Source organism: Thunnus maccoyii, chromosome 17 (genome assembly GCF_910596095.1).
Source record: "Thunnus maccoyii chromosome 17, fThuMac1.1, whole genome shotgun sequence".
Lineage (NCBI taxonomy): Eukaryota > Metazoa > Chordata > Actinopteri > Scombriformes > Scombridae > Thunnus > Thunnus maccoyii.
In genome coordinates this window covers 3,959,247-3,987,239 of record NC_056549.1, presented here as the reverse complement: position 1 = coordinate 3,987,239, position 27,993 = coordinate 3,959,247, and the positions used below count along the sequence as shown (strand labels likewise).

The window sequence follows — 27,993 nt, the reverse complement described above, 5'->3', positions numbered from 1 at the left end:
AGACGAGCTGCGGAGGGATAGAGGATAACAGTGGGTTGCTAGAAGGACCGTTTATCCCCATTTAATCATGTGAGGGATTGAAGAGGGCTTTTTTATCAACATGAGGTCGGATTTTCTGGGGAGACAGTTGATATTGAGGCGCCGTGCAGGCTGCTGACGGGCAGGAATGCACAGAGGAGGTCATTTTCCCGGACTGGGGTAGAGGTGGGAGGCAACGGCCCCCGCAGAGCTGCGAGACCAGCTAGCTTAAAACAAGCATGACTTCCGGATAAGATTTTCAAAATTAAAAAAAAACACAGACCGGGAGTTGTTTTGTTAAACATTCCGAGACCTTTACTCGTGCACCTGAAACCCCTCAGATGAAGAAGTGACGGACTTACCTGAATGCTGTAACGCTGCTAGTGCTAGCTCTTAATAAACGCAAGATTGACACACGTACTGCTTTTACTTAGAAGTCGATTTTGCTCTATTTCCGGCTTAACGGCTGTCGGCGACTTGTAGCTTGACACATACAAGAAGGGGTGAAGTTACAAAGCCTTGAACCAAAACAAGACTTTACAGCCTGTAGTGGACAACGAAGCCTTGTTATGAATGGGACCTACCTCCTCTCACTGTGCGTTTTTCGATTCAAATGCCTTTTAAACCGGAGGGTCCGTCGTTTATCTGAAACCGGAGCCTCGGTGGAAAATACGGCACGGTTGGATTAATAACGGTTGGAATATTTCAGCGGATGCACTCAAACGAAAAAAAAACCCCTGATAACGAGATGAACTTGTGCCTGTGATACTCACATGTGAGTTTTGAAGACGCTGAAAAATTTAATTTTGTATATTCTGCCAATGTGATATCATTTAAAAGAAACTAGCATCTCTTTGATACTCATTAATGAGTTTATACACCGCAGGTAAGTTAGGGCTGGATATGAAAAAAATCAAATATCATGATATTTTTGATCAAATACCTCAATATCAATATTGCGATAGTATTGTAGGAATGACTATTGGTGCTTTCACAAAATATTTACACAATGAGATTTTTGATAATTAATCATCAGTAATGTTTATATAGTGACTAAATGGGTAAACGCCAATAATAGAACAGCTGGAACAGTCAAAAGTTCAGAAAATGACATCACTTTACTGTAATGCAGCATTTAAAACCAAGAAAACACAACTCTTATCAGGATATTACAATATCCAAAATACAAGATGATATCTAATCTCATATCACAATATCGATATATTGCCCAACCCTAACCATAAGTGAAGCTTATCTTTATGTAGGGTAGATTTCTAAGTGTTTTTGCATCAGTATAAGGAGTCAACTGCTAGAAATGTTTGTTATTTGTGTGATAGTCAATGTTTATTTTATCATGTTCAATATGATTTTGTCTATATGTGCTACAATAGGATGTTAAGTGTCATTTTAGATGAATAGTTTCTTTTTCTTACAGTTATTGTAGGATTTCTATTCATTAAATGAGTCTTTGTCAACTGTTTCTGCATTGGGCAGGGTTTTGCTTCCCTTAAGGGATTCCCAGTCATGTTGTCAGGAGTTAATACTCCATTGTAGTACCAACTTTAACTGGGAAGTACCTGAAAAAACACCAGTGTTCCTTCATGTAAACAGATACTTGGTGTAGAAACCTGTAACTGTATTTCCAGCCTCACTTAAGGGTGCGAAATGTGTTGATGTTGTGGTTTTTTTGTGTACCCTATCAGGTTTACCCTTGAAAATCAACATGTACTGTTTAACACTGACAACTAAGGAGAGGCTCTTGTAGCTGGAGGAGGATTGCCTACCTTTACACTTTCTCCTCCTCCTCCTCCTCCCTCTGGCCCTCCTGGGATCAATGACTGGACCCAACTCCCCGAGCCGGGCCGGCACCTCCCCGGCTAAGCTGAGCAGGCACGGCCGGTCCAAGAGCACCAGCTCACACTGCCTCCTCCGCTGCAGCACCCAGGAGGAGTCCTCCGCCTCTCCTCCTAACAACAGCTCCCGGTCGCCCGGGGAGGAAGAGGAGAAGGATGGAGGTGTGCTCTTCTACGTTAACCGCACCGGTTTTCCCATCGAGAGCGTCACCTGGGAGAGGATGTGGTCCCATGTGGCCGTTGTGCACCCTGAGGGCCAGGAAATGGTGGACAGGATACGAAATGCTGCATACCTTCCCAAGGTAAGCCACCTGTGATTGGTTCATCCCTCGGTATTAGAAGTTGTGGACAAAATAACGCTTCATGACAACATTTTAGCTTTAAATTCCTGCCTCGATGCTACAGACATGGGCTTAGTGGGTTGACAATATAAATATACTGCAACAATACTTTTAAGGAAGTGTTAACAGCCTCTTAATGAGGAGTTTCATGTGTAGCTGCTGTGTAATGAAGGAATCCAAAGGTCTCTGCACTTCTTACAGCGTTTGAACCGGCGCTGTTGTGCTCTGCCGTGACAAGACAGGATGGATGAGTAGTGTGTGAGAGCTCAGGTTTCTTCCTGCAGGCTGCTCATATGCAGCCATTCTAGGACGGGACTGGTCTCACTGGGTTGCCACTCTGTTCTTCCAGAGTCACACAACCACTGTTGGAGTTCTGACCTTATCAAACATGCTTGGTATTTATACATCGTTGATTGTATCATGATTGATTACTCTGTAGATGATTTTGTCAGTTCGTTGATTAGTCGTTTGGTCCATAAAATAAGAAGAAGTCACCGGAGCTGTGATCAGCTGACAGCCTGCTGATTGAATCAGTGTTTCCGGTCACAGACGTTCTCTCAACCAGGCGGTGCATTCAAATACGACTGCTTCCTACACTGATCCCTGCTACACTACACTGCAAAGCTTTGCCTCCAGGTTCCTAACATGGCTGGAGGTAGTCTGGAATTCAAATGTCTTGCTTTGGGCCCGCTCTTGTATATCCAGGAGGGTTTCTGCATTGAACGTGCAGCATGCTGCTCGTCTAATCCAGGAAGCATCTTACAGCAGAGCCGTCAGCGCCGAGCTAAACTGTATTTCCATTTGTTGCAATAAACGGTTTAATCTACGACGAGAGTGTTTTCCTGACTGAAATGTCAGAGAAGATGACGTCTTGTTCTGTCTCGACCGACGGTCCACGACCCGAAGATGTTCAGATTACTGTCACAGAGGAATAAAGAAACCAGGAAGTATTCACATTTGAGCAGCTGGAAAAAGACTCAAAACTCAAAACAATGAATTAATTATCAAAATAGTTGTCAACTAATTTAATAGTTGTCAACTAATCAATGAGTAGACTAATTGTTGCAGCTCTGTTTTCATTCTAGATTAATCTGTGGATGTTTTTTAGATGATTATGATATTTTTTTTTTACATGTACTCACTAAGAAACATCTTATAATATTTCTACTTCAAGATTTTCTCTTATTTCTCAGTTTGCACGCTGCTCTGATGTCAATGAAGTCTTTACAACTGTGATGTGAGTCATGGCGTCAGATGATGTGTCTTCTAGTCAGTGCGAGACATAATGGCTGTCTTTAGAGGAGCGTGAGTGTGAGTGTGTAAGTGTGTGTGTGTGTGTGAGTGTTGCATGGTTTAGGTGTGAATATCAAACTGTTTTCACACTGTTTCACAACTCTTTTAGGGGTACGCTCACACTCACACACACACACGAATACATCACATTACCATGACAACAAGTGTGCTAAATCGGGGCGTCGTACCTGTCAAGTGATGTTAAAACAGTTTATTTTGTATTTGTCAGAGTGTTAATGACTCATTGTGACTCCTGACTCACACACACACCAAATACACACTATTGTGTGTGTGTGTGTATATATATATATATATATATATATATATATAAATAATAAAGGGCTGTAACCAACGATTAATCTCATCATTGATAAATTTGCAGTGTTTATTTATTTGTTTTTTGATGAATCGATTAATTGTTTCGTCTAGAAAATAGTGAAAAATTTCCATCTTCAAAATGCTTGATTTGTCCGACTAGCTGGCCGAAATGTAAAAACATTTTTTTAAAGGAATCAGAAAGTTTTTGTCACTTTTTCATCACAAACGACTGATCTACTTTGTTTCAGGACTATATTGTGTATATATAATTATTACAGATCATTTAAATTATGACCAATCAGGAGTTGAAACAACACAGACAGACAGGTTAAACGTTGGCGTTAAAGTTGTCATGTTTAAGCATCAGTGAATGTAAGACTCAGCTGAAAGAGTGTGTTGTTCTACAGCTGGTCCTGACCTCTGACCTCTGACTGACTTATTGAGAATCTCATTGCAACAAAGAATGTTCTGTATATCACTTAACTTGAGCTTTACATCACATGAACTGAAAGCATGATGATGATGGACACTAGCGATCACTTACAGGCGATTAAAAAAAAAAACCACAGTATCAATAGTAATAATGTCTGTTTTGGGTCATTTCTTCTATTTTGAGCAGCATTGTTTGCAGCAGCAGGACAGACCAGCCAGTGAAAGACTGGTTCTTCAGGCTGAAAGAAATGGCGACTCCAGCTGTAAGATATACATCGTCCGAGGCCTCTAGCTCCAGATTTTCCTCATAGTTTTCCCGTCAGTGATTCTGATGAATGCTTGTTGTGTTTCAGCCTGTGGAGGAGGGAATGCTGGTTGTTGTTTAGCTCTGCTAATTGGCCATGTGGTCATTAGTGACCCGGTTGGCTGGCGGTGCCAAAATCACATACTGTTGTCCCGGACTGAAGGACAGAAGGAGGACGTGCGCACATGAGCCGCTCGTCTGTATTGTTGATGGAAGCCTTTGGTCATAGATTAGAATAACAGCTCGTGAATATCTCTACACTGACCCACATGGGTTAACTGTAGCTTTAGAGAGAGAGAGAGAAGCAGGAAGAGAAACAGAAAGAGGAATAACTGTAGTTATTGGGACACAGTGTGATATGAGAATAAAAAATAAAGTTTTTACAGAGAATAGAGAAGTGCAACCACAAGTGTACGCCTTTTAAATGTGTGTGAAAAGTGGTGTCAATCATGAGGAGGAACACTGGAAATCACTGAATGTAAAGTTTTATTCCTGACTGTTAACAATAATGATATGAAGATATTTGAAAGCAACATGTGAAGGAACCTTCAGGTGGTTTCCACAGCAGCTCTGAGCAGAGCGTATGTGGCGTGGCTCTCCGTGCCCTCATTAACAGAATAGAAGTTTTGGCACCGCGAACAAATAATCCCTCTCATACAATCTGGGTGCTGGATAATCTCTGGATACCAACTGGACTACCTTAAGGACTTCTAATAGGAAACAAAGCTGGAAAGAGCTTGATATATCAGCACCGACCAAACGATATATTTACCCTTTAACAATTCAGGTACCAGGACGCCTCAAACATCACTATGATTCAGTTGAGCTTTTGGCCGTTATTCACTTTGCAAACATGTTCTGAGCTTTTAATCTGAAATATAACCCATAACTAAAACATGACACGGTTGAAGCTGCTCACCAAACAAGTAGGATTCATTTCCATAATCTATTAAAGGCCCATTGTTCTGGAATAAAATGTTTCAGTTGAAAGTGTGACGACAGGATTTTATTTTGGATGGCATTAACAGATTACATTTAAATCAGGCCTTTCCAGCATTTGCAACAGCAGAACCAGCTCAATAGAAAACAGTAATAAGAGAAACAGCTGCATGACAGATGGGACAAAATTATTACATTTTTTTTATGGGATGCTTTCTTAATCATCACATGACTGTATATTACACATCTCAGGGTTCCAGATCGAGCCAGGCTCGCTGCTGAAACTGATATCTTGTATATTCCTGCAGAAGCTCGTGTCATTTTGGGGGGTAATTCAGGATACAAACAGGCGTGTTTTTCGGGTCGGGATGTTGATACGTACGGACATCTGCCGACGCGGATTAGTTTAGACAGATGCACTCTGAGGAGAAGAATTAGAGGCTACGGCGGTAATCTCAGAGAAGGTGTTCTTCAGTGTGATTAATGTAGTCTCTCAGCTGCTGGAAGTAACGCCAGTCCTCAGGAACAAGGTCGTCAAACAACCAAATAAAAAGGGGGGTAATCGCGGTGAAAGAGGGGAGTTTCATGTCGAGGCTTAATCGTTTCTCTCTCAGCTGTCTGTCTTACTCGCACACACAAAGAGAGAGAGAGAGAGAGAGAGAGAGAGAGGGGGGCATTCCTTGGGATGTCCCGCTCTAAAGATATCTCAAAAGCAGGAAATACGATCCCTCTCTCTCTCCCTCTCTCTCTCTCTCCATCCTTTTTCATTTTTAATGTGCACAGAGCAAAAGTGCATTTAAGGTAATAGAGGACGCTGCTACCTGTAGTATCTCAGCGTTACTCCCGCCTGCTACTTTGATACCTTAATGATACAAAAACATGTTAAACATGTTAGTTCACTGAGAATAAGTTTTATTTTGAAGGCTGGAAATATTGCCATATGTTCCAGCCTTACTTTGCTTGTCCCTGCTGATATTAGATATATACCAGTACTGCCTGATCAAACGGTTAAAGAAGTCTAATTTAATGTGTATTGAGCTGTAAGTATGTGATGTTAAAATGAGCTTCAGCCTTGTATTGATTTGTTTTTTGCTCTTCATATGTTCCTTATTTTTCTGCTTCTACTCCCCATCCCCCCCCCCCCCCCCGTTTCCTTCAAACAATTCAAAATTCAAAACCCAGGAAGGTCATAACCGACACTATGACATAGCCTTCTTTCCTCTCTCTCTCTCTCCGCTCTATCTTTTGTTTCTGCTGTTGGGTCGGTCAACTTAGTTCAAGAGCTCCAGCAGAAAGGGGGGCAGACACGGAACTTTTATACCCAGCGGAAGGTGCTAAAGCTGGGCAACGATGCCAGCTCGCCTCCTGGCTCTGGAGAGGAGAGTTGGAGGTCCATGAGAAAGAGAGAGCTGGGTTAAAAAAAAAAAAAAGGAGTGACACAAGAGAAAATAGAGGAGGGTCTGTAACAGATATGAGTTGGAGAAGAGATAAGAGAGAGAAGGGAAGGCGGAGGAAGGAGAGGAGGTAGAGGAAAAACAGGAAGGGAGGTAAAGACAGATTAATTACCAGTCTAAACTGGGACTATGAAGCAACAATCTCCCAGCTGAACTCTTAATGAAGAGGAGTGTGTGTGTGTGTGTGTGCACATGCTGTACATCTGTGCACGCCGTCAAATCAAGATCTTACAGGATACTAATCACTGATGGATGAATGTTTATATTTTAGCCGTTCAGCCGACTCTGTTTCCCACGAAGTTGACACGTTCACACCGCATAAGAACTCTGACTCCTCTGTACGTTCACACACAGTTCGGATGTGAAAGACTGAGACAACCGTGACCAAAGTAATTGCCTGATTTTTTCCAGTTAACATAAAATTTCATAGGATGTGTTGCTGACTTTCCATCAGAGCTGCTATAAGCAGTTCTGCTAAAACGCTGCAGTTTCTTTGCTTCATATAGAGTCATACATTCGTCACGCCGTCTTTGGTCTTGATGTAAAAAATGTTGCAAAATGTGAATCCCACCAAAACACAGAACTGAAAGGTCAGACGGCTGTCGGTGCTGAGTGAGTCTCTAACTTCATCTTTTTAAAACGAGGCCTTTTTTTTTTTACAGATATAGAGAGATACAGAGATTCTGCTCCGATTTGTGATGATAGCAGCAGAAAGACGGCGGCTCTAACTGACATTTCAGTGTAGCAGAGAGAACAGAGGATGATGAAAGTGAGGGATCACCACTTATATCACTCCCTGACCCTGCAGAAAGCAGCTTTAGAGAGTGTGTGTGTGTGTGTGTGTGTGTGTGCCAGCTGATGCAGCCAGTGTATTATGTGCTAGTGAGGATTTCACTACATGAGAGATTATGTGGCAGTAAAACCTGCTATTTACTGGTCTTGACTGGCTGGCTGACTGGTTTTATGACTGCGTGATAACTGGAGGGTCGACACTTGAAGGCTGATTTATTATTCGTCGGTTTAACTGACTTTTACTGGCTGAATAACAGGTTGACTGATTTATTAACTGGATGAATGATTTTACTGTGAACTGTCCACATACTTTTGGTTTGAGGCTGTTTTTCATGGTCAAAGGAAATCTTAAGACTGATACTGATATTTTAGACAATAGTGTGCTTTTAATATTTTATATTCGGGAGTTTGTTGCTGCTTCCTCTTTGTTGCAGTAAAGAGCGTGTAAGGTTGAAGTCGTCCATGTTGTTTTGTTGTCTTTCTCCTCGGCTCTATTCGTGCTCTAAATAAACAGCAAAACACAAAACCCACAGGAAATGAGAGGGCTGGTTCGCTGCTTCCTGCGTACTCTCTCTCTCTCTCTCTCTCACACACACACACACATACAATCCACTTGTGTGTGTGAGAGGAAGTGCTTTTGCTTTTTTTTTTTTTGTGTGTGTGTTGCTTGAGTCTGACTCACTTTCTGCCGCTGCGTTCGCGTCCTTTTCATGATCTCGTTTCCTTTCTGAGACGCTTCCTGTGGAGGTGACACAGGTGCAGAAACGGCAGCAGAGTGCTTTCATTTTTCACCACAAGCCTCTTTTTCACAATGCGTCTGTCAGCCCGGCGGTCTGAGGCGGTCTGAGGCGGTGAACACCGCGTAACCCTCAACATTCTGGGTTAGAAACTCACCTCTGTCATATCATTTCCTGTGGTTGCCCGCCATCAGCTGACGGATAATATACATCGGTTTTGTTTCTCGTCTTTTGCACATAATGCTACCACAGTTACCACTAGTGGCTGTATGATGAGTCATCTATGTCACTATCTGTCAGAGAAACCTGCAACATGTTGACATCTAAGAGGAGGCGATTATCCCAACAAACACAGGTCACTTCAACTTGAACTTCAAAAAAATAAAGCTTCAAACAGGCTTTTTGTGCTTCACAATAAAAGCACATGAGATGAGACTGAGGCTGTTCAGCACTGGTTGTTAAAGAATTCCTGGTGCATGACAGGAGGATCTGTGGTCGGTTGGTCAACTAGTGACTTACACCACAGTCACTTTCGGCTGCATGGTTTTGAAGACTGCAGCTTTAATTGAATGTTCTAAATGTGAGAGTGAGAGTGGTGTGAGTGTCGGCACTAAAAGCCGTAATGAGTCACGGGACGTTGAGAAGGCAGATTTGTAAAGATGGTGGAAGGTAGTTTGGAGGCTCTAAACGTTGCCACATGTCTAACACACTCTCTCTCTCTCTCTCTCTCTCTCTCTCTCTCTCTCTCTCTCTCTCTCTCTCTCTCTCTCTCCCTCCAGCATCCCGTTCCCTCCGTCCCGACCTTCAAACCGTCCATGTCGGTCCCAGACTGGCTGGTGGCCATCCAGAACTACATGAAGGCTCTGCAGTATCCTTTAACACAAACAGAACACACACACAGCAACAACAACAACAACAACAACAACACATGTTGCCCCGACAACTGACGTCACGATAGGAGCTACACCTGTCAGATGAAGTCAGTTCTGTTTGTGTCTGACTTCCACAGACTTTAAAAGCGTAATCAAGGGACCAACATGACAGCAGCTTCAGGAACGCTCTGTCAAGTGTTGACAGACAGATACACTGAAAACCTCTGTTGTCCCCTAACAGTCACATCAGATACAACCACACAGGAACCCAGTTCTTTGAGATCAAGAAGAGCCGTCCGCTGTGTGGGTAAGTGTGGCAGCTTTGAACATGACATTTAGTAGTTCACATGTGCAGTTACACATGTTTATAATCAGAATTCCCATGCAAACACCTCAGGTTGATTATCTTAACTGCTTTCAGATCATTATTGGCTTAAGTATAATTCAATTTATGCAACTTTTTCCCCATAGTTTGATCTGGTTATTCCCAGTAATCTGGTCATAATATGGATGCAGACATAGTGACCAAAGTTTCTAATCATCTTAATAAGGAGATCTTGATCTAATCGAGGTCTTGTTATCTTCCTGATTAATACACTAATATTCTGGATAATGTGACTCATGATAATCAGATGATAGTTTGATTCAATAATATACTGAAGCTGTTAGCAGAGAGACCCTGACCTCCCTGTAGAGGTCTGGAACCTGAGGAAACAGATCAATAAAGCCTCATAAAATTACATAACAATGAGGCATTTATAGAGTCTGTAGTGATGCAGCCTTTTCACATAACTCAGGTTTATTGATTGATTTGTTTTGGATGTCATGCGCTAATTCTACAGCAATAAACAACCGCACGTCTTCCTCTCTAAAAATCTTGTGCTTGTGATAAATATGACCTTTAAAAAACAACAACACTGCAGTTTCCCTTCAGATTTTCTGTAAATCTTCTCTGATAGTAACATCCTATTTCCGCATCTCTTCCTCTTTCTGTTTTCTCCTTCTTCTAATCCTTCTGCTTCACCTTACAACCCCTTTCTCTTGTCCTCTGTTCTATTCTCATCCTGCATCTCTGCTTCTCCGTCCTCGTCTATCCTCCTCTCCCTCCCTCCCTCCCTCCCGCTGCTCCTCTTATTCTTCGCCTTCTTCCACCTTCCCCGCCTCCTACTCTCGCTCATCCTCTTCCTCTTCCTATCTCCTCCAGGTTAATGGAGACGGCGAGAGAAATGATCAGGGAGTCTTTGCCAATCAAATGTCTGGAAGCCGTCATCTTGGGAATGTATCCTTTCTGCACACACACGCACACACACACACACACACACACACACACACACACACACACACACACACACACACACACACACGCACACACACACACACACACACACCAACCACTGGGCTAAAGGTTATTTTGTTATCTGTGGGTGAAATCAATGAGACATGTTGCTCTAATGTCCTAATGCCACCCTTTCCAGTTCTTACTGAACCATGTTGCCTGGCAACAAGCCCACTTCAAAGTTTAACCCCCCACCACACACACACACACACACACACACGCACACATATACACATATAAGCCGAGTATCATCAGGCAGAGCTTAAATTTTAAAGCAGCAGTGTTTCGTTTTTGCAACATTTAATTTTGAGAAAATCTGCAGTTTTGTTGGAGCGTGACCGATCAGGTCAGTCACAGTTTAAAATTTTAATACTATGCAAGATTATTTGGCTGCAAAGACAAACCGAAGAGAATCAGTGGTTGCTTTTAGTCATTTTTTTTTATGATAATGGAGCCACTGTGGCTAAACAACTGTAGACTCCCTAGATCCCTGATGTTTTGAAAGCTCTAACAGCTGCCTGTCCGTGGTTGTGTGTATTTAAACTTCCTGTATGTTCACACATTAAATCTCACATAGTGTTACTCATACGGTTGAATGACTGGACCCGTAGACTCACATGTGACCGTTAACAAACATGTTTAAACGCATTGTTGGAGCAAAAAAACCATATTCATTACAAAAGCAGAGATTCAGGTTCACTACTGTTTGTAATGTCGGAAATTTGAGATTTCAGCCTCATTCATCTGTTGATCTTATTGTAAATTTCCTTGGATCCTTTATGCTTTTATTATAGCGACAGTGGAGAAGTGACAGGAAACAAAGGGGGAGACAGAGACATGCAACAAAGATCCCCTGCTGGATTCGAACCAGCGACTCTGCAGTTGAGTGGCATGCGTCTTAACCAGTAGGCTACCGGCATGTGCTCATAACTGTAAAAAAAAAAGTTGAGCAGCAACACATTAGTTGATTTCAGCTCTTGAAATGTAAGAATTTAGAGTTTTTTTCTTGGTTTAATTTTCAACTGAACACATTGTCTGTAATGTGTCGTCAATGCATTTTCACCTGTGTGATTATATTTACACAGTAAGCTTTGTGCAAATACAATTATCCACTATGCAGGATGTGAAGGAGGTGTGTGGTGCAAACAGTGCACTACAACAGTTTTTGGAGGATTTTGTCAACACATGAGAGGTTTCTGTGTCGTTCTGTGAATGGATGGTCCAGTTTCACTGTGACGTTTCTCCAGGGCTGTCAGGGTGGCGGCTGACAGTGACTTTAATTAAGACTGGCTGTCGCCTACAGATGAAAGGAGGAGAAGGGGAAGGGTAATAGAGAAAGTGACAAGAGCTAAAAAGGAGGAAACAAAAAAAAGGGTGACGAAAAAGAAGGGGACATGAGACCCGGAGGGAGTGAAGGGGGGGAAAGAGAAGGAACGGAGTGAAAAGAAGATCTCAGTCTGAAGGATTTGCTGCCGTTTCATGCCCTTTAAACACCCTCAAAGTGTCGCATCAGCGAGGGATAGATAGAGCGTGTTTGTGCAGTGTCACCTTTCACCGGGCCCTGAGGTCATCCACACCGGGGAAAAAAAAAAGGACATCAGGCCCCAGCGAGAATTGAACTCGCGACCCCTGGTTTACAAGACCAGTGCTCTAACCACTGAGCTATGAGGCCTTACCTGCATATACAGGTGAATGATCAGGTTTTCAGATGTTAATGGCAGCAGAGGACACGCCCTGTCCACATACCTGCTATTGTCAAGATAACGTGACACCAGACAAACCAGTCGACTTAATGTCTGCACCGGCCGGTAAAAATAAAACCTCCATTGTTTGAATCTGAGATCGCTTTCATCTCCGGTTAACGTGAGATGAAGTCACGATAATTCAACATGAAGCTGTAACACCGTTAACATTTTGAATATACCTGAAATCAAAACAGTTTCCAGCAGTTTGTTACAAAGAAAGAGAGAGACAGCGTGAGGAGAAGATAAAAAAAAAAAAAGAGACAGAGAAAGAGAGCAATGAATAGTGACTGTTGTTGTAGCTTGTGGCAGTTGGAGCTGTCTGTCTGTCTGGAGTCTGTCCTCCGCCGCCGGTTGCTTTCCGTCCCTGTTAACAGCGATCTGAGTCCTCTCAGGATAGTCAGGCTTTATCTGAGGTCACACCAGCTCTGTGTGTGTCCGACTGTCTCGTTTTATTAACCATCACTGACACAAAACAAACAAAATGCTACTTGATTAACTAGTAAATTTAGTGGCTCCAACCAAAAACGATACATGAGTGTTGTCCTCACAGCTTTGGTTATATTGTGCAGCTTTTATGTAATTTATGGGAAATGTGTTTTTTCAGGTCATTGCATGAATCATTTCAAGGAAATTCAAGGCCTGGAGTTTGCTTATGATGCAGATGAGGGAAGCACATGACTCTTGGTAAAAAAAAGAAAAGAAGAAACTGTACATAGAGAGGATTTTATGTCTTTTCTTTTATTTTCTTATCTTGGATCTTGCCGCTTTTGAAATTTAGAGGAAGGGGAAGAGAATGTAGAGAGAAAGTCCCTGTTAGAAGAAGAAGAAGAGGGGGGGAGTGAGAGAGAGAGAGGAAGGAACAGAACAGATATGGGGATGGAAGAAGGAAAAGGAAAAGCAACAGAGAGGGTGAATTTGAAAATCCACTGGATTAGCTCTGTGCTATATCCATAGATTAGCTTTCTCACTTACGATGTAGAACTGTTGTATTTGAATGATCTGAAGTCACATTAGAACATGTCTGTCTTTCATTTTCATTCTCTGCTTGGTCAACTCCTGTCGTTTTAAATGTGCTATATAAATAAACTTGACTTTAATTTAGCTTTACAGATAGAAAGACTGATATGTAGGTAGATGGGTGGATGGATGGATAGATAGATGAATGGATGGATGGGTGGACACGGAGAGCTGACTCTCGTGTTATTTTAACTCGCTCATTGAAGCATTGGAGCGTATGTGAGAAATCGAGGGGTGCTGCTGTTCTCACAGCCTGTGTTAATACTGATAACTCTCGTAGTGGTTTCTATGGCAACCACCATCACTGACACTGAGAAGGAGAGGGTTAGAGAGAGAGAGAGAGAGAGAGAGAGAGAGAGAGCGCCACTGTTGGCAGCGTCACATGTCCTCCATCACAGGAAGTGTGTTTGTTTAATGAACCATTCAGTCAAAAACCACAAAATGTTCAAGGCACCAAACTGCACATTATAATTGTATTTGTATTGGTATGACAGTGAATGATATACACTTATATTTTATAATGGGCTGTAATGCAGACTGTGATTCAAACCTGGTTGTTATTTAGCTAGCACACAGCTAACGGCTAACCAAGTAGAGGATCAGTTTCTTGGTTTGGTGGTGGAGCCTTCTGCTTTAACACTGCAGGCTTCACTATAGGAGATACTCACACATTGGTATGTGTGTGTGTGTGTGATGAGCGGTGTAGTTGTGCGGATGGCCCTTTGTGAATATCTAATGAAAAGACAGCAGTGCAGTGGCATTCAGGCTGCTGAAGTGACAGACAGACGCTCTGACCAATGAAAGGCCTCTGTAGGAAGAGGAGAACAGATTGTTTCTATTGGTCGACAGAGAGACACAGATCTTAAAGTGTGTGTGTGTGTGTGTGTGTGTGTGTGTGTGTGTGTGTGTGTGTGTGTGTGTGTGTGTGTGTGTGTGTGTGTGTGTGTGTGTGGTTGCACATATTGCTACAGTTAGATCTGTGTCAGTGTTGAACTCTTTGAAGAATGGACTAAATATAGACCCCATTCAGTTTGTACCCTTGCCTTAACTTCACTTTTCATGAATAGACCTCATCTGCTTTAAAACTGTGCTGAATGACCTTGTGATTTGTGAGAATATTGAAGTTTGAAGTCATTACTATAGGTTACCACACACACACACACACAGCAGACTTCTGCATGGTCATCACCCCCTCAGGCTTCTGATGGCACCAGATAACTCACTGTCTTTTGTTTTTTTTCTTGTTAAATAACAGCAAAACACAACAAAGAATCAGACAGATTCAGTCAGACAGGAGGAGCTGCACAAACACACAGTCACTCCGGCAGTCACAGCACCATTGTTTACCCCGTGGCATTTTCATAGTATTGGCCTTCAGAGAGTCAGACTGAATATAATTCCACATGACTCAAGCTGCTGCTGCTGCCTCTGCTGTGACGAATCCAAACAAATACACTTTTCACTTTACTTCACTTTCACTAATAGTGAAATTTTCTTTTTTTTTTCTCAGGTTTATAGTCAAATGAGCAGCTTGAGTGGTGCACACAGAAAGTATGTGGTCATTAGTTCATCGCATAAATCCAGTCTTAAAGGTGCACTATGCAGGATTTGTCAATTAGTGTTTGTAAACACACAGCATTCAAAGATGGCCCCGCCCCTCCCAGCTCAACAAGTGAGCGAGAGAGAGAGAGAAACGGTGGTTGAGCGAGCTAGAGAGTGAATGAAGAGAGTGAGCTGGCGAGAACAAAGCCGTGAATCAGATAAATAAAAGGTTATTTTCTGATTGGTTCACGGCAGTTACATTCTATAACAAGAAAATACAGGCGGAGGGCAGAGTCTCTGTAGATAAATGATTTAGATGGATTACTTTTGTACGAGTCTATACATTGTTTTTTATGGAAAATCCTGCATAGTATACCTTTTTAAAGTATGAAATAGGTAAAAAATACAGCATGTCAGACAGCACCAAGAATAAAAACCTTTAAGATCCTTCCTTAACTCCGGTGTGTTGTCCAGCTATCTGACCAATGGGTTGACATCTCTCGAGCGTTTCCCCATCAGCTTTAAGACCCAGTTTTCGGGCCACTGCTTCCACCACGTCGTGCTGGGCGTATACTGCAACGGCCGCTACGGTTCGCTCGGCATGAGCCGCCGCCAGGACCTGATGGACAAACCGCTGACTCACCGCACGCTGGGAGAACTGGTGGCAGAGTTTGAGAACTCCTACAAGAGATACCAGCACACCCTGAAGAAGGTAAGAAGGACTGGAGGAGGGAGGAAGAGGAGGAATAAGAGAAGGGTATGTATTAGTAGAATCGGTAAGGGTGTGTTTGATTTTAACCCCTGCTTCTCCCAGGTGAAGATCGGCCTGTACGTGCCTCACGACCCCCACATCTTCCAGCCAATCGAGTGGAAGCATTTGGTGCTGAATGCGGCCAGACTGGGAGCTCAGGAGATGAGGAAGGAGCTGGAGAAACATGGCCGGGACATGAGGATGAAGGTACATACGTATACACATGTAGGCATAAACTGAGAGGTTTCATTAGTTTTTAAATAGTGTTTTGATGATGAATTTATTCATATTTTTGTTCAAACAACTTCAAAGTTTTATGCAAAATAAATGTAACCATTAAATGTTTTCTCCACTGAAGCATCAAACATTTGATGATACTAAAGAATCTGATCAAATATTTAATGCATCAGTTGAGGTTATGGTTTCCTACAGAGTTTATTATTAAGTAAATACTGTAGTTAATCAAAATCATATCCGTTGTAATTTAGAAGTGGACAACATTGACTGTTTTTGTTGTGACTTTAAAGGAGTATTCTATGAATTTTGCACTGCGCTTCATTAAAGTTGGAGGACTTTTGAGACACAGGCTTCCTGTTAAAAATTTGAAAATTTGAGTTTGGTAAATCGTTCCACCACCAGAGAACTACAGAAGAGAAGAGTCTGGTTAGTGACTTAGGGCCCTGTTGTGGTACCAGGAGCCTTTCATTGGCAGAGGTTAGTGAGCGGGAGGGAGTGTAGACCATGAATGAGGGAGTTCAGGTAGGCGGGAGCTGTTTTAGTAGCTGTTTTGTAAGCGAGTGTCAGGGATTTGAATGTACATGCGGGGAGGTCTGCCAGTAAGGAGTTGCAGAAGCAATGTGTGATATTATGAGAGCCTGTAGCAGGAGTTGTGTTTCATGCTCAGACAGGTAGGGTCTGTGAACCTTAAAGGTTGGTCATCAATCATGACACCCGAGTTTTGGGCAGACTTTGTGGGCATGAGTTGGGTTGATTTAAGCTGGACACTGATCTGTTGCTGTATGGAGGGACTGGCTGGGATGAGAAGGAGCTCGGTCTTAGAGAGGTTGAGTTGAATTAGGTGTTCTTTCATCCATGCCGATATATCAGCAAGGCATGATGAGATCCGAGCCGAGACTGTGTGGTCTGCCGGCGGGAACGACAGGAAGAGTTGGGTATCGTCAGCTTAGCAATGGTATGAGAAACCATGGGAGCGGATTATGTTTATTGAGAAGAGAAGGAGACCGAGCACTGACCCTTGAGGAACCCCTGTGGATAAGCTGTGCAGTTTGGACACTTCTCCCCTCCAAGATACTATAAAAGATCTCCTTGAGAGGGAGGACATGAACCAGTGGAGGGCAGATCCTGAGATACCAAGCTCAGTGAGTGTGGACAGGAGGATCTAGTGGTTAACTGTGTCAACAGCAGCTGACAGATCAAGCAACAAAGGAGCTGAGGTCTGACGAGCAGCTCGAGCTGAGCGCAGTGATTCCATAACTGACAGGAGTGCAGTCTCGGTAGAGTGCCCCCGCCTGAAGCAAGACTGATGACATCATCAGGGTTATTTTCTCAGACTTTAGAAAGCTCCCTTAATCGCCACAAGACATCATACAGCTGTTTTTAACAGGCTGAGTAGTACGAGTGCCCCTGTAATGTAAAATATGAATGCACCAGGGTTGGAAATGCAAAGACAAAATTGCCCCTGTAAGTTAAAAAAAAATGCCAATGAATTAAAAGTTAAACTAAAGTATATTTCCCCAGAACGCTATCCTTTTAGTGCTTTCTTTTGTCAAGAGAGCGAGTAAGTGTGCAGCCTGGAGCGGGAGAAAAAAAATTGGCAGTCAGCAGCAGAAGAAAATACCGACTGCACACAAACCACAACATAAATCAATCAAAATGGTAAAAAAAAAAAACTGAACATTTGAGGGTGAAAATGCCTGTCAGGGACAAGTGGGCCATTCTGAACAGTAGGAGAAAAGATAAACTGTTCTTAGTGGTCATATGAATGGAGTGTATACAAACATGCTATGTGACAGATGAGTACAATGTTCACAGAAAAGAGCAAAGTGCCTCTTAAAATCAAGTCAAGGGGGTGAGACATGACCCTTTTAAAAAGTGATTTTATGTGCAAATAAACAGAATAAATACAGTGACTGTACTGTACTGTTACTGTTTATGGTCACATGAATTGCATGTTTAGCATGTAGCAAAACAGATTTGCCACAATGTTCCTGCTAGCTTCAGCACTTATGTGGCAAAGTTAGTTTATATTCATATTTTCTTTGTTTTATTTGAATGTTATTCATCCTGATGTTGAGTTACGACCAGCGTTCACTTTAAATCCCAGAGCTTCCATCTGTCTGACTTTAGGTTGAAGACACAGCGAGTTTTCTTTCGTTGTGAAACATCAAACTCAACTTCAGAAATACACTCATTGTTTTTTTTTTTTTCTCCTCTTGAGACCGAACAAGGAAAACACCTTCATTTTTCCATGAGAGCAAGAAATGGATGTAGTTTCCTTTGAGCCGAACATGGAATTATAAACTGTCAGGAATTATTTAGGGCATGATGGGGAAAGGAAGGAATGCGTGAGTGCGTGTTGATGTGTGTAGAAGAGAGAGAGAGGGTGTAAGTGGTGAGCTGTTTGAGGTTAAATGTTAGATTTTTTTTCCCTTGTAATTTTCTGAGTAGTTTTCTTTGTTTTTGCCTTTTTGGAGTATAAAATCTGTAGTACACATGCAGTTCCAAGAAAAGTGGATATGTGAGTGTGCGTGTGGTTGTGATGCTGGTCTCGGTTAGTGGTAACATGTACTGGACTGCATGTCAGCAGGATATGTAGGTCAGCGAGTTTGCAGCTGTCACACACACATACAAATGCTATCATACGAACATGCATGACTCTGGTCAGCTGTGTAGTGGTTTGTGAGACTTTGGGATAATCTCTGCTGCGCTCCAGAGAATGTGAATTTATTATAAATAGACTTCAGACTGTTTGTGTGTGTGTGTGCGTCTTTGTAAGGTCCCAATTAGAGCTTTAGACCCAGACAGTGAGGACATTTTTTGAAAATAGAGGTAACTTCTTCACAGGGTTGTGGTTTGGTTTCAGGGTTGGTGTCTATGGAATGCGTTACAGTATGTCAATGACTGTACTCGCATGTATGGACTAAAAAAAAAAAGTGTGTTTGGAATGTGAAGAAGTCACATTAACACCAGACTACTGCACGGAGAAACAGATATATACCGTTTCATGGTTTTAAAAAAAAATAGTTGTGTTGAAGTTTCGAGCTAAAAAAAGGATGTAAGACATGTGAGGCAGAGGAAACACATGCAAGCAATCACACACACACACACACACACACACACACAGTGACCCATATATCTATCACAACCACATGACGAATGTGGCCAGCTGTGGAAGATGAGCCACTTCCTGAGTTTTGCTTCGTCCAGGAAAACTTGCGCTCGTTCTGCAGTTCTTCTCCCGCTGCGCTCTTAATGATAACTGCAAATTGATGTTTAACACACACACACACACACACACAGAATGGCTCATTTGTAGCTTTTAAATGGTAAGTTTCTGCATGATTCATGTGTCACAGCACTCACACACACACACATACATGCGTGTGCACAGTCGTATTGTTGTGCTTTCTGCTCTGCGGCTGAATAGCAGCGGTGGTTGTTGGCGTCATGCTAGCATAATATCTGTACGTTGAAACGCCTGGAGGAGTTCAGTTAACTGTGTGTGAGGGTGAAGCAGGGTGTAAATGGAAAAGCAGCGTGTGTCATGTGCAAAAAAAACCATTTTCACTGGATGAATGATTCCTTTCATTTTGTAGCAGTTGTAGTTTTGTCAGTTTATTGATGACAACACTGTCACATTAACGTTATCAATGTGTCTGGTTTTATAGATATCTTTGGGTTTCGGACTGTTGATCAGACAAAACAAATGATTTTGAACTTGTGATGGATCACAGTTTGACTTTTTCATAGACTATATGATTAATAGATTCATCAAAAATGAAACTTTTGTCCACTAGAGGGCAGAAAAGATTAAAAAAAACCCAGCTGAGATACTCAGCTACTACATATCATCAGCTTATAAAGTTCAGGCTGACATGTTGGCAAACAGTTATTAATCACAGAGCAACAATATCAGTCATATGAGGTTGAGTTTTGTTCATCTGATAGATTTCAGCCTAATATTCATTCTGTCTTTTTTAACTCTGTCTCTGCCAGATCCTCAGAAAACATTAGATGTACAACTTTCTTCTCCAGAAAGTGTTAAACTTTGTCTGTTGGGCAGCTGAGAAAATCTAAAGTACGGAGCTGAAAATCTCAGTAGGGCTGCAGAGTTGGTTTGAATTCTCTGTGGGTTTGATACCAAGATTGTAATTTTTGTCATTTTTGTTTGTTAGATCCTGAAATCGTCCAGCGCCCAGTCACCAATCAAGGAACGGAGCCGGGGGAAATCCTTATCACCACGCCGACGTCAGAGCAGCCCCCAGCGACGCTTCACGCAGCGCAGAGACAAATCGTAAGTGTTTTCTTTTTTTCCCCACAACATGTTCACTATTTTAAAGACTTTAAATAATAGCTGATGTCCAAACACACCAGTGAGCTCATCAGCATTTAATCACCAGCAGCGGTAACCGCTGGTGTTATTCAGCCCTCGTGTTTCTTCTTCTCTCCTCTCATCCCTTCCTCTCTCTCTCTCTCTCTCTCATGGCTCTGCTCTCGAGGTCAAGGAGAGTTTAGGCTTTGAGTGACGTGTGTGTGTGTGTGTGTGTGTGTGTGTGTGTGTGTGTGTGTGTGTGTGAGTGACATTAAATTTGGACTCTAAAGAATACACTGCTCTGGCATCTTGATGTGAACATCCCTCGGTGAGTTTGTGTGTTGAGCTCGACAGACTGCAGCAACAGCACCAGAGTCACTTACAGGCGCTAATCTCAACCTACAGCCGACACTGTGTGTGTGTGTGTGTGTGTGTGTGTGTGTGTGTGTGTGTGTGTGTGTGTGTGTGTGTGTGTGTGTGACTTTGTTGCAGACAGCTCAGCATTATCGCCAGGCAGAAGAGTCTCTCAGCTGACACGAGGCGTTGTCATTGAGTGTGTGTGTGTGTGTGTGTGTGTGTGTGTGTGTGTGTGTGTGTGTGTGTGTGTGTGTGTGTGTGTGTGTGTGCCTCCCCTCCTGTCTGACACACAGGATGTAAAGCCAATGATGCTGCTCCTATAGAATCAACATAAAACCAAACTTCATACTGAAATCTGTACATTTAAAGCTGAAAGCCTCAGTAGCCACAGTACACACATCAAAGAACACAAGTTGCTTTTTAAAGAGGAGCAACTCTTCATTCAGCATGAATAAACGGCATTTAAATCCCTTGAAGTGGGTTTATTTTAATCTCAACCTGTTAAATTTCTGGCCAAAAAAAATCCAACATTTTCATTGTTTTTTTTAAAACTGCCGTCTTAGTTTGAGAGCGCCGTCAAACTAGTGAAAAGAGTAAATCTAAGTTATATAATGTATGTTACAAACTGACTGTTGGGTGTTAAAAATGTGTTAAAATGATCCACTAGAACCTAAATGGATGAAATTCTTTTAGGGTTAAAAGTTTTTAAGAACAAGATGACTCACCGGTCCAGTTCAATGGCAGAGAAACTTTAAAACACACACACACACACATATGTATGCCGAGTGTGTTTGTGTGTGCTGTCAGCTGTGTGGGAGGATGTAACACAATCTGACACGGACAACAGCTGCAGCTCGTACTGCAGAGTCACCACAAACACACACTCGCCGCCACAATTAGTGACATTCCTGCCGTTGCCATTTGACACGGCATTGTCACGACCTTTTCTTATGAGAGGCTAAAGCGCCGGCTTAACGTCTGATTATACTGTGTTGTGTGTGTGTGTGTGTGTGTGTGTGTGTGTGTGTGTGTGTGTGTGTGTGTGTAGAGAAACTATCTTTTCCAATCATCTCTATCAAATTATCTCCAACTGAATCAGTTATTAGATCATCCAAGACCACAAATGTATAAAAACCCCACAAATCAATTTAATTATAAAAATATCACTGTTGTATTTGAAGCCACAGACAGATATGATCTCAGCAGCTGAAGCTTTTACACTCGTTAGATTTGCACCAGTGTGTGTTTGGTTTGTCTGTTATGAGCCATCTCAGCTTTCAGCATCAGCATCCAACATGATTAGAAATGAAAAATCATGTCATTTAAGGTGTTTTATTTATAAATGGTGCAGATTCAGTCACATGATTCGGTCCAGCATCCATGTTCAACATGTATATTACAAAGGTTTGATACCAGGAGGGAGAACATAACACATAGTAGCAACACAGCTCAGTTTGAAGCTTTTCACGTTGTGTCTCGCTGGTCTTTGAGATTTCAGAAATCCAGTTTTTTGTCCTTTTTTTTCCTCCAGAAGTTGAAGGATTTCTAGGATTGACAAAAGTTTATAACCCTCAGGCCTGTGAATGTGATCCATTTACAAACTGATGCCCTAAACTCACAAAAAACAGGAAGTTATGAGGAGAAATGACTTTTTAACCTGCAACACTACAATGTGCACATTTACACTAGTCTGAAATTTTATATGAAAATGTGTAAATCCACTCTGACAACACAGCGGTACTCATGTTCTTGTGATAGCGCTGACAGTAGACTGAACTGTCTTTCTGCATCAGAGCTAATTAAATCCACACTGATCATAAAACAGGAGCAGCAGATGAAGAGAAGCAGGAGAGTCGGACAGAAGACTTTGACACAATTGAAATGTGGATTATAAAAAAAAAAGTTTCCTCATTAGCGTCAACCTGCTTCTTTTCCTTTCAGGGTTCAATCAGAGTCGTTATTACTTAAATCCTCCAGTTAAAAGTCGACCGTTTCATCAGCGCAGACCAACAGAACGGAACATTATTGCTTTAAAGCACTTGAACGCTGCTACTTAGAGAAGCTATTACTGTTATCAACAGAGCACTTACACACTTTAACAACATGTTTCCACTTCAGACAGACGGAGTAATAATCTGCTGCTGCTGCTTTAAACAGCTCGGAGCGCGGACACTTCAGGGTGCACGGTGGTGTTTTAACAGCATGAGGAAGACGTCTGAGAAGACTGTTATCAGAGCCGCCTGTTACACACCAACAACACAACACTTAACTTTAATAAGTCACATAACATTCAAGTACAGTTACAAAGACAGAATGTGACATTAAAAACATTATATTTGATTTTAGTAATACAGTTCTGTGATTCTTTTTAAACTAATTTTCTTCCTTCTAAGTGGAGATGAGAGAAAAGAAGAAGAAAGAGGAGTGAAAATTAAACAAACAGGATGAAAAGAACGAGGGAGTGGATGAGAAAAAGAACAGATGACAGAGAGAGTAGAGAGTGAAAGAAGAGAGGCAATGATGGAAGAAAATGTAAAAAGTTGGAAAATTAATATTTGGAGAGGAAGAAAGAAAAAAGAAAGAGGGGAAAAAGGGGACAGGGCCTGGCAGATGACAAGAAGAAGAAAAAAAAAGAGAAGAAGAAGAAGAAGAAGAAGAGAGGAGGAATAAGAAGGCTGTCGGCTCGACAGATTGGTTTTTTAACAAATTACATTTCTCCTTGATGTGTCAGAGAACGCAATGAAAGTTTCCTTCTAAGTAAATAAAAAGAGAGGAGAAAGGAAAGAGAGAGGGGAGAGAGAGAGAGAGAGAGAGAGAGAGAGAGAGCGCTGACAGGAGGATTAAATCTGACGACTTTTACTGAGAAATGAGGGAACCGTCCTCCTCTTCATGTCGTTTACTTTCCTTTTAAAAAGTACGGCTGACAAACAGTTTTGTTTATTTGTTTCTCGACAAAATGAGACGTTGACGCCCTTAAAGGAACAGTTCAACATTTTGGGAAATATGCTGATTTGCAGTCTTGCAGAGAGTTAGATGAGAAGATCAATATCACTGTAACGTCTGGACATGAAGTTGGTGCTGGGAGGTGATTACTGAATACACCTACAAACACATCCAAACCTGTACACTAACACTAATGTATAAATTACAGTTTGTAGTTTTAGGCTGAATTATGTCTTGTTGAACTTCTTGTTCTTGTTGACCTTTCACCTGACATGTACACTAATAATTACACAAGCCAGTATCAGCTGATTTACTTGTTAAGGTGGACCAATTCTAATGATTGTAACAATTGTACTATTTTATTTGTTCTTTAATCCTTTTAGTTATGAGAAGTTACAGAGAACAGCTCGTTAGTTTTAAGACAGTTGAGGTTTGTTCTAGTTTAGCTCTACTGTGTAAAAATAACGAGGGAAATAACAGGATTTCTGTGATTTTTCTGTTATTTTCATACTGTTATGATGTTGAATGTTTATGTTAAATATGGTCAAAGGTCCAAAATTTGAGGTGAACGTATGTAAAAAGCTTTGTTGTCAAAGTTACGTCGACTTCCTCCTCATGGTGACATCAGCTGGTTCACGTCGTCCGTTCTGTAGTCTTTGTTGCTACGGTTTTTCCATGACGTCCACTCTGATATTTTAGATCAGATTTGAGCTTGAACACATACGGATGTATTTGAGTTTCCATTTCAAATAAAGAACAAGAAAAAGAAGTGAAATCCTTCTATTACTGTTAGTTTATGTAGCCTCTTGATCCGAGGGAGGTCTTAAAGAGACAGGAGCTACAGGCTGAACTGAGGGGCTGCATAAAGGACCAGTATGAGATAAATAAGGAGTCAATATAGAGCTGGAAATTTGCATGATATCCTCTTTTAAGAAAGAACTGTCAACATGAAGGAGGACTTCTACAACCTCACTGTGTGATCTGACCGTGTCTCTCTCTCTCTCTCTCTGTCTCTCTCTCTCTGTCAGGCCGGCCTCGGTGGAGAGGAAACCTCCAGAGCTCAGCACTCTCAACGACGGCTACCAGATCCGCATCTGACGGGCCACCTCCTTCACCTCACAGTCCTCCCGAATCCGTCCGGACCTCTCAGCCTTCCTGAAACAAAGAGTCTACCAGCCACCAGCGTTACTGGAAGAGGAGTCACTGCAGCTACTGTTAGCTGTTTGGATTAGACGAAGACAAAGGTGGACGATGAACACACACGTTAATATGTTACAAGAGCTTCACGGTGGACACTGTTTACCCGTTTAGTAGCAATGAATCCTCGACAACCACCTCGACCCCGACAGCCGCCACGCACAGTCACACACTTCAGTCATGTAGCTGAAACACTTTCCCTCTGAAGAAAGACGAGCGCATTTCTACATTTCTAACATTTAAATCAACCAGTAGTGAGAAACTGAACACTGAGAGCCGTCGTGTCCTGACAACAGACGCAACCAAGTATTTCTCTGACCGCTAGGTGACAAAGTGTCAAGAAGGGCTTGAACAGGTTAGCATTTGTCAATAAAAATAGATTGATTTATTCTTCAGTGAAAAGGACAAGTCGCCATGTGGGAACAAAACAAAACCAGATGAATTTCTTTGTGGTTTAGGCATGTTTTTATGTAAAATTATTATCATGAAGCCACTTTTATAGCACAGTTTTAGGGTTCAGAATGAAGGCAGTCAGTGTTTTTTACAGCAGGTGTAGTTGTCTTCTCGACTACTGCAGCACTTCGGCTTCATCTTAAAGAGAAATAAACAATCTGGAGGAACGTTCTGATAATCGGTCCGTTAATAGAGCATATCACAACTGTTCAAAGTCATATTTTAGTTCCGCTTTTCCAAAACCCTCCTGAACCACCGGAGCGGTTTCAATAAGACGACTACGTAGACTTCCGTATGCAGGTTGTATTGATCAGAGAGAGAGAGGACGAGTTTAGAATAAGGAGAGGGACGTTCGATAAGGTATGCAGCGAAATCAAAGACGCAGAGTCGATAGAGAGGAAAAGAGAGGAAGAAGAAGAAGAAGAGGAGGAGGAGGAGAGATGAAGAGAGAGGTTTCACTGCAGAAGATCAGAGAATGATCATTAGAGCACTGCGGCAAACCTCCCCTCTCTCTCTCTCTCTCTCTCTCTCTCTCCCTCTGCTCCTCTTCTTTTGCCCTCTGTTGACACATAACCGGAGCTCAGTTTCCATCCGAGCTTCCTGAACGTCAGAACAAAACTCCACCAGCAGAGAAATGGAAAGACTGTCTCAATAACTGAGCACCAATGGTCACAATATTTTATATGTTTTTTATATGAAGACAAAAATCTCACAACTGAACCATGAATTCGGCAGATCATTTGAACTTTACATGATTATTTATTAAACAACATGATTTCTATGGTTATTTATTGTGTCATTGGAAGGGAAAAGGTTCCTCTACTGTAGGATATTAATGTTGTTGATTCCTCAACCTACAATCTGAGGTTTCAGCAGTTGATTAAAGGGATGTGAGATGTGACCTTTTTCTTACTGAATACATTAAACTCTTCAAGCCAAATCAGCTCATGTACTCAATGAGCCCAAAACCTGTGATGAGAAGTCAACATGGCTTCATTTTAAAGGGCAACCACTGATCAGGACCAGTGATTTTTGTGTTTTTGGCCTGAAGAGTTAAAAGTATCCAGTATTACGCAAGAAAAAACATCCTTCAACTAACTGTTAATCTAAAACTACTGGAGAAAAGTCAGAAGACTCAACGTTAATCAGCTGGTGACCCCTCAGAGACACTAGACAGTAACTGTAGTAAAAAGATACATCAGCTAAGACTGAAACATGAAAGATAAAGAATCAGCTACAAATCTGATGAATGTTGAGATAAACTGACAACACTGAGGACTAAACCTCCTCAGCTTTAGAGAGTTTTATCCTGAATCAATCTCCAGTATTTCCACAGAAAGCTAGCTGGAGTTTTGTATTAGTTGATGGAGATCAGCTGTAGCCCGCCCGTGTGTTCACACAGTAAACCAACATACCGTCAGCCAGCTGCCGCCATCACAGCTGCTGCTGCTGCAACAGCTGGAAAAATAAAACGATTCCACGAGCGACTCGTCCGAGTTCAGCTGCAGCCAGTTCGACCGCTCGGACAGAGAGTGAGAGCAGATGTTGCAACAAAAGCCTCGTTCAAGGCTGATTGATACGACGGAGAGACGACACGCTGTCAGAGGACGTCGGGTCAGGACCCTTCAAGGGCTTGTTGATTCATTTTTGGCGACGAAAATGACGAATGGTGAAATCATTTTCTAATAAAGAGATTAATCAGTCAAACGGGCTCCGCTTTGACAACCTGAAACATCAAAAACTTCAATGTAGTTTTTCAATCAGTGAATCATATTTTGAGTTCTTTGTGTGTGTCAGGAAACCACGTCAGCGCTCGACGAAGCGTCTTCTCGCTCCGTGAAGCTTCAGTAACAAGTGGCCTACAAGAGTCCGTTCAGTACTGTATGCACTGTTTCACGCCCGTAATACGCGCGTGACGTATCATAAGGATTATCCAGAAATCTAATCCAGTTTGAATATTTGTGATTGTTTTTTTTTTTTGGATTCTCCTGTTGAGGCCTTCGATGAATCACAGCTTGAAATCTCACATCACACACGTGTGTCCAGTAATGATACAAACAGGAGAATATGACATATCAAAGCCAGAGATAATTCCAAACACAGATTACGGACATGTATTTTTTAGACATACTGTACTTAGAAACAGTATATATGCATGTACATCCAGACATATCTACATGTTTATCACATCCATAGAACCTCCATGTATTGTACAGTTTAAGCCTTCAGACTGAGAACTATGCAAGTCAGTTTTCCTCAAGAGGTTTGTGAGTCGTCCTCTGCTGTCCAGCTGTAACTACAGTAGGGGTTACATACCTCGCTAAAGGGCAAATATGGCTTTTTCATCCAGAAGTCCATGTTTTAAACCAACATTTTTCAAGCCTCATTGTCTAGAAGTTGGATTAATTAAAGCCTTTAGGATACTTGAAAACATGACAATGAACTTCTATAGTTTTCATCTGAAGGATTAACTTGAAGAAAAGTATTTGTTTTCCAAAACTAAGATCACTTTTGTTTCATTTAAGATGCATCAGGCAACTTTTTTTTGACACTGAGAGGGAGACCAGTAAACTCCCGTCATAGTGCTGGTGTCTGTGCTTGAACAGTGTTTAAAAGGTACCCTGTGAAGTTTTTGACCACTAGAGGCGACATAGAGCAATGTTTTTAAGAGTTACGCACCAACAAAGAAGACTGCTAGCAAGCAAAAATGGATGTAAACGATGTAGATTTCCTTCAAAACTTGGGTT

General features: G+C 41.9%; 1 protein-coding gene and 1 non-coding gene across 2 annotated transcripts; one reads left to right on the top strand and one right to left on the bottom strand.

The window, feature by feature from the left end:
- The first annotated feature begins 13 nt into the window (after positions 1–13).
- vash2 (vasohibin 2) lies at positions 14–27,985 on the top strand. The gene is made up of 9 exons (XM_042390164.1): positions 14–793; positions 1,722–2,173; positions 9,261–9,349; positions 9,604–9,660; positions 10,558–10,632; positions 15,468–15,705; positions 15,808–15,951; positions 20,160–20,278; positions 24,625–27,985. The coding sequence occupies exons 2-9, from the start codon at positions 1,853–1,855 to the stop codon at positions 24,692–24,694; spliced, it is 1,113 nt and encodes a 370-aa protein (XP_042246098.1). The 5' UTR covers positions 14–793; positions 1,722–1,852; the 3' UTR covers positions 24,695–27,985.
- On the bottom strand, positions 12,289–12,361 carry trnat-ugu. Its single transcript has one exon. It is a non-coding gene; the product is annotated as a tRNA-Thr (tRNA).
- Positions 27,986–27,993: the final 8 nt, after the last annotated feature.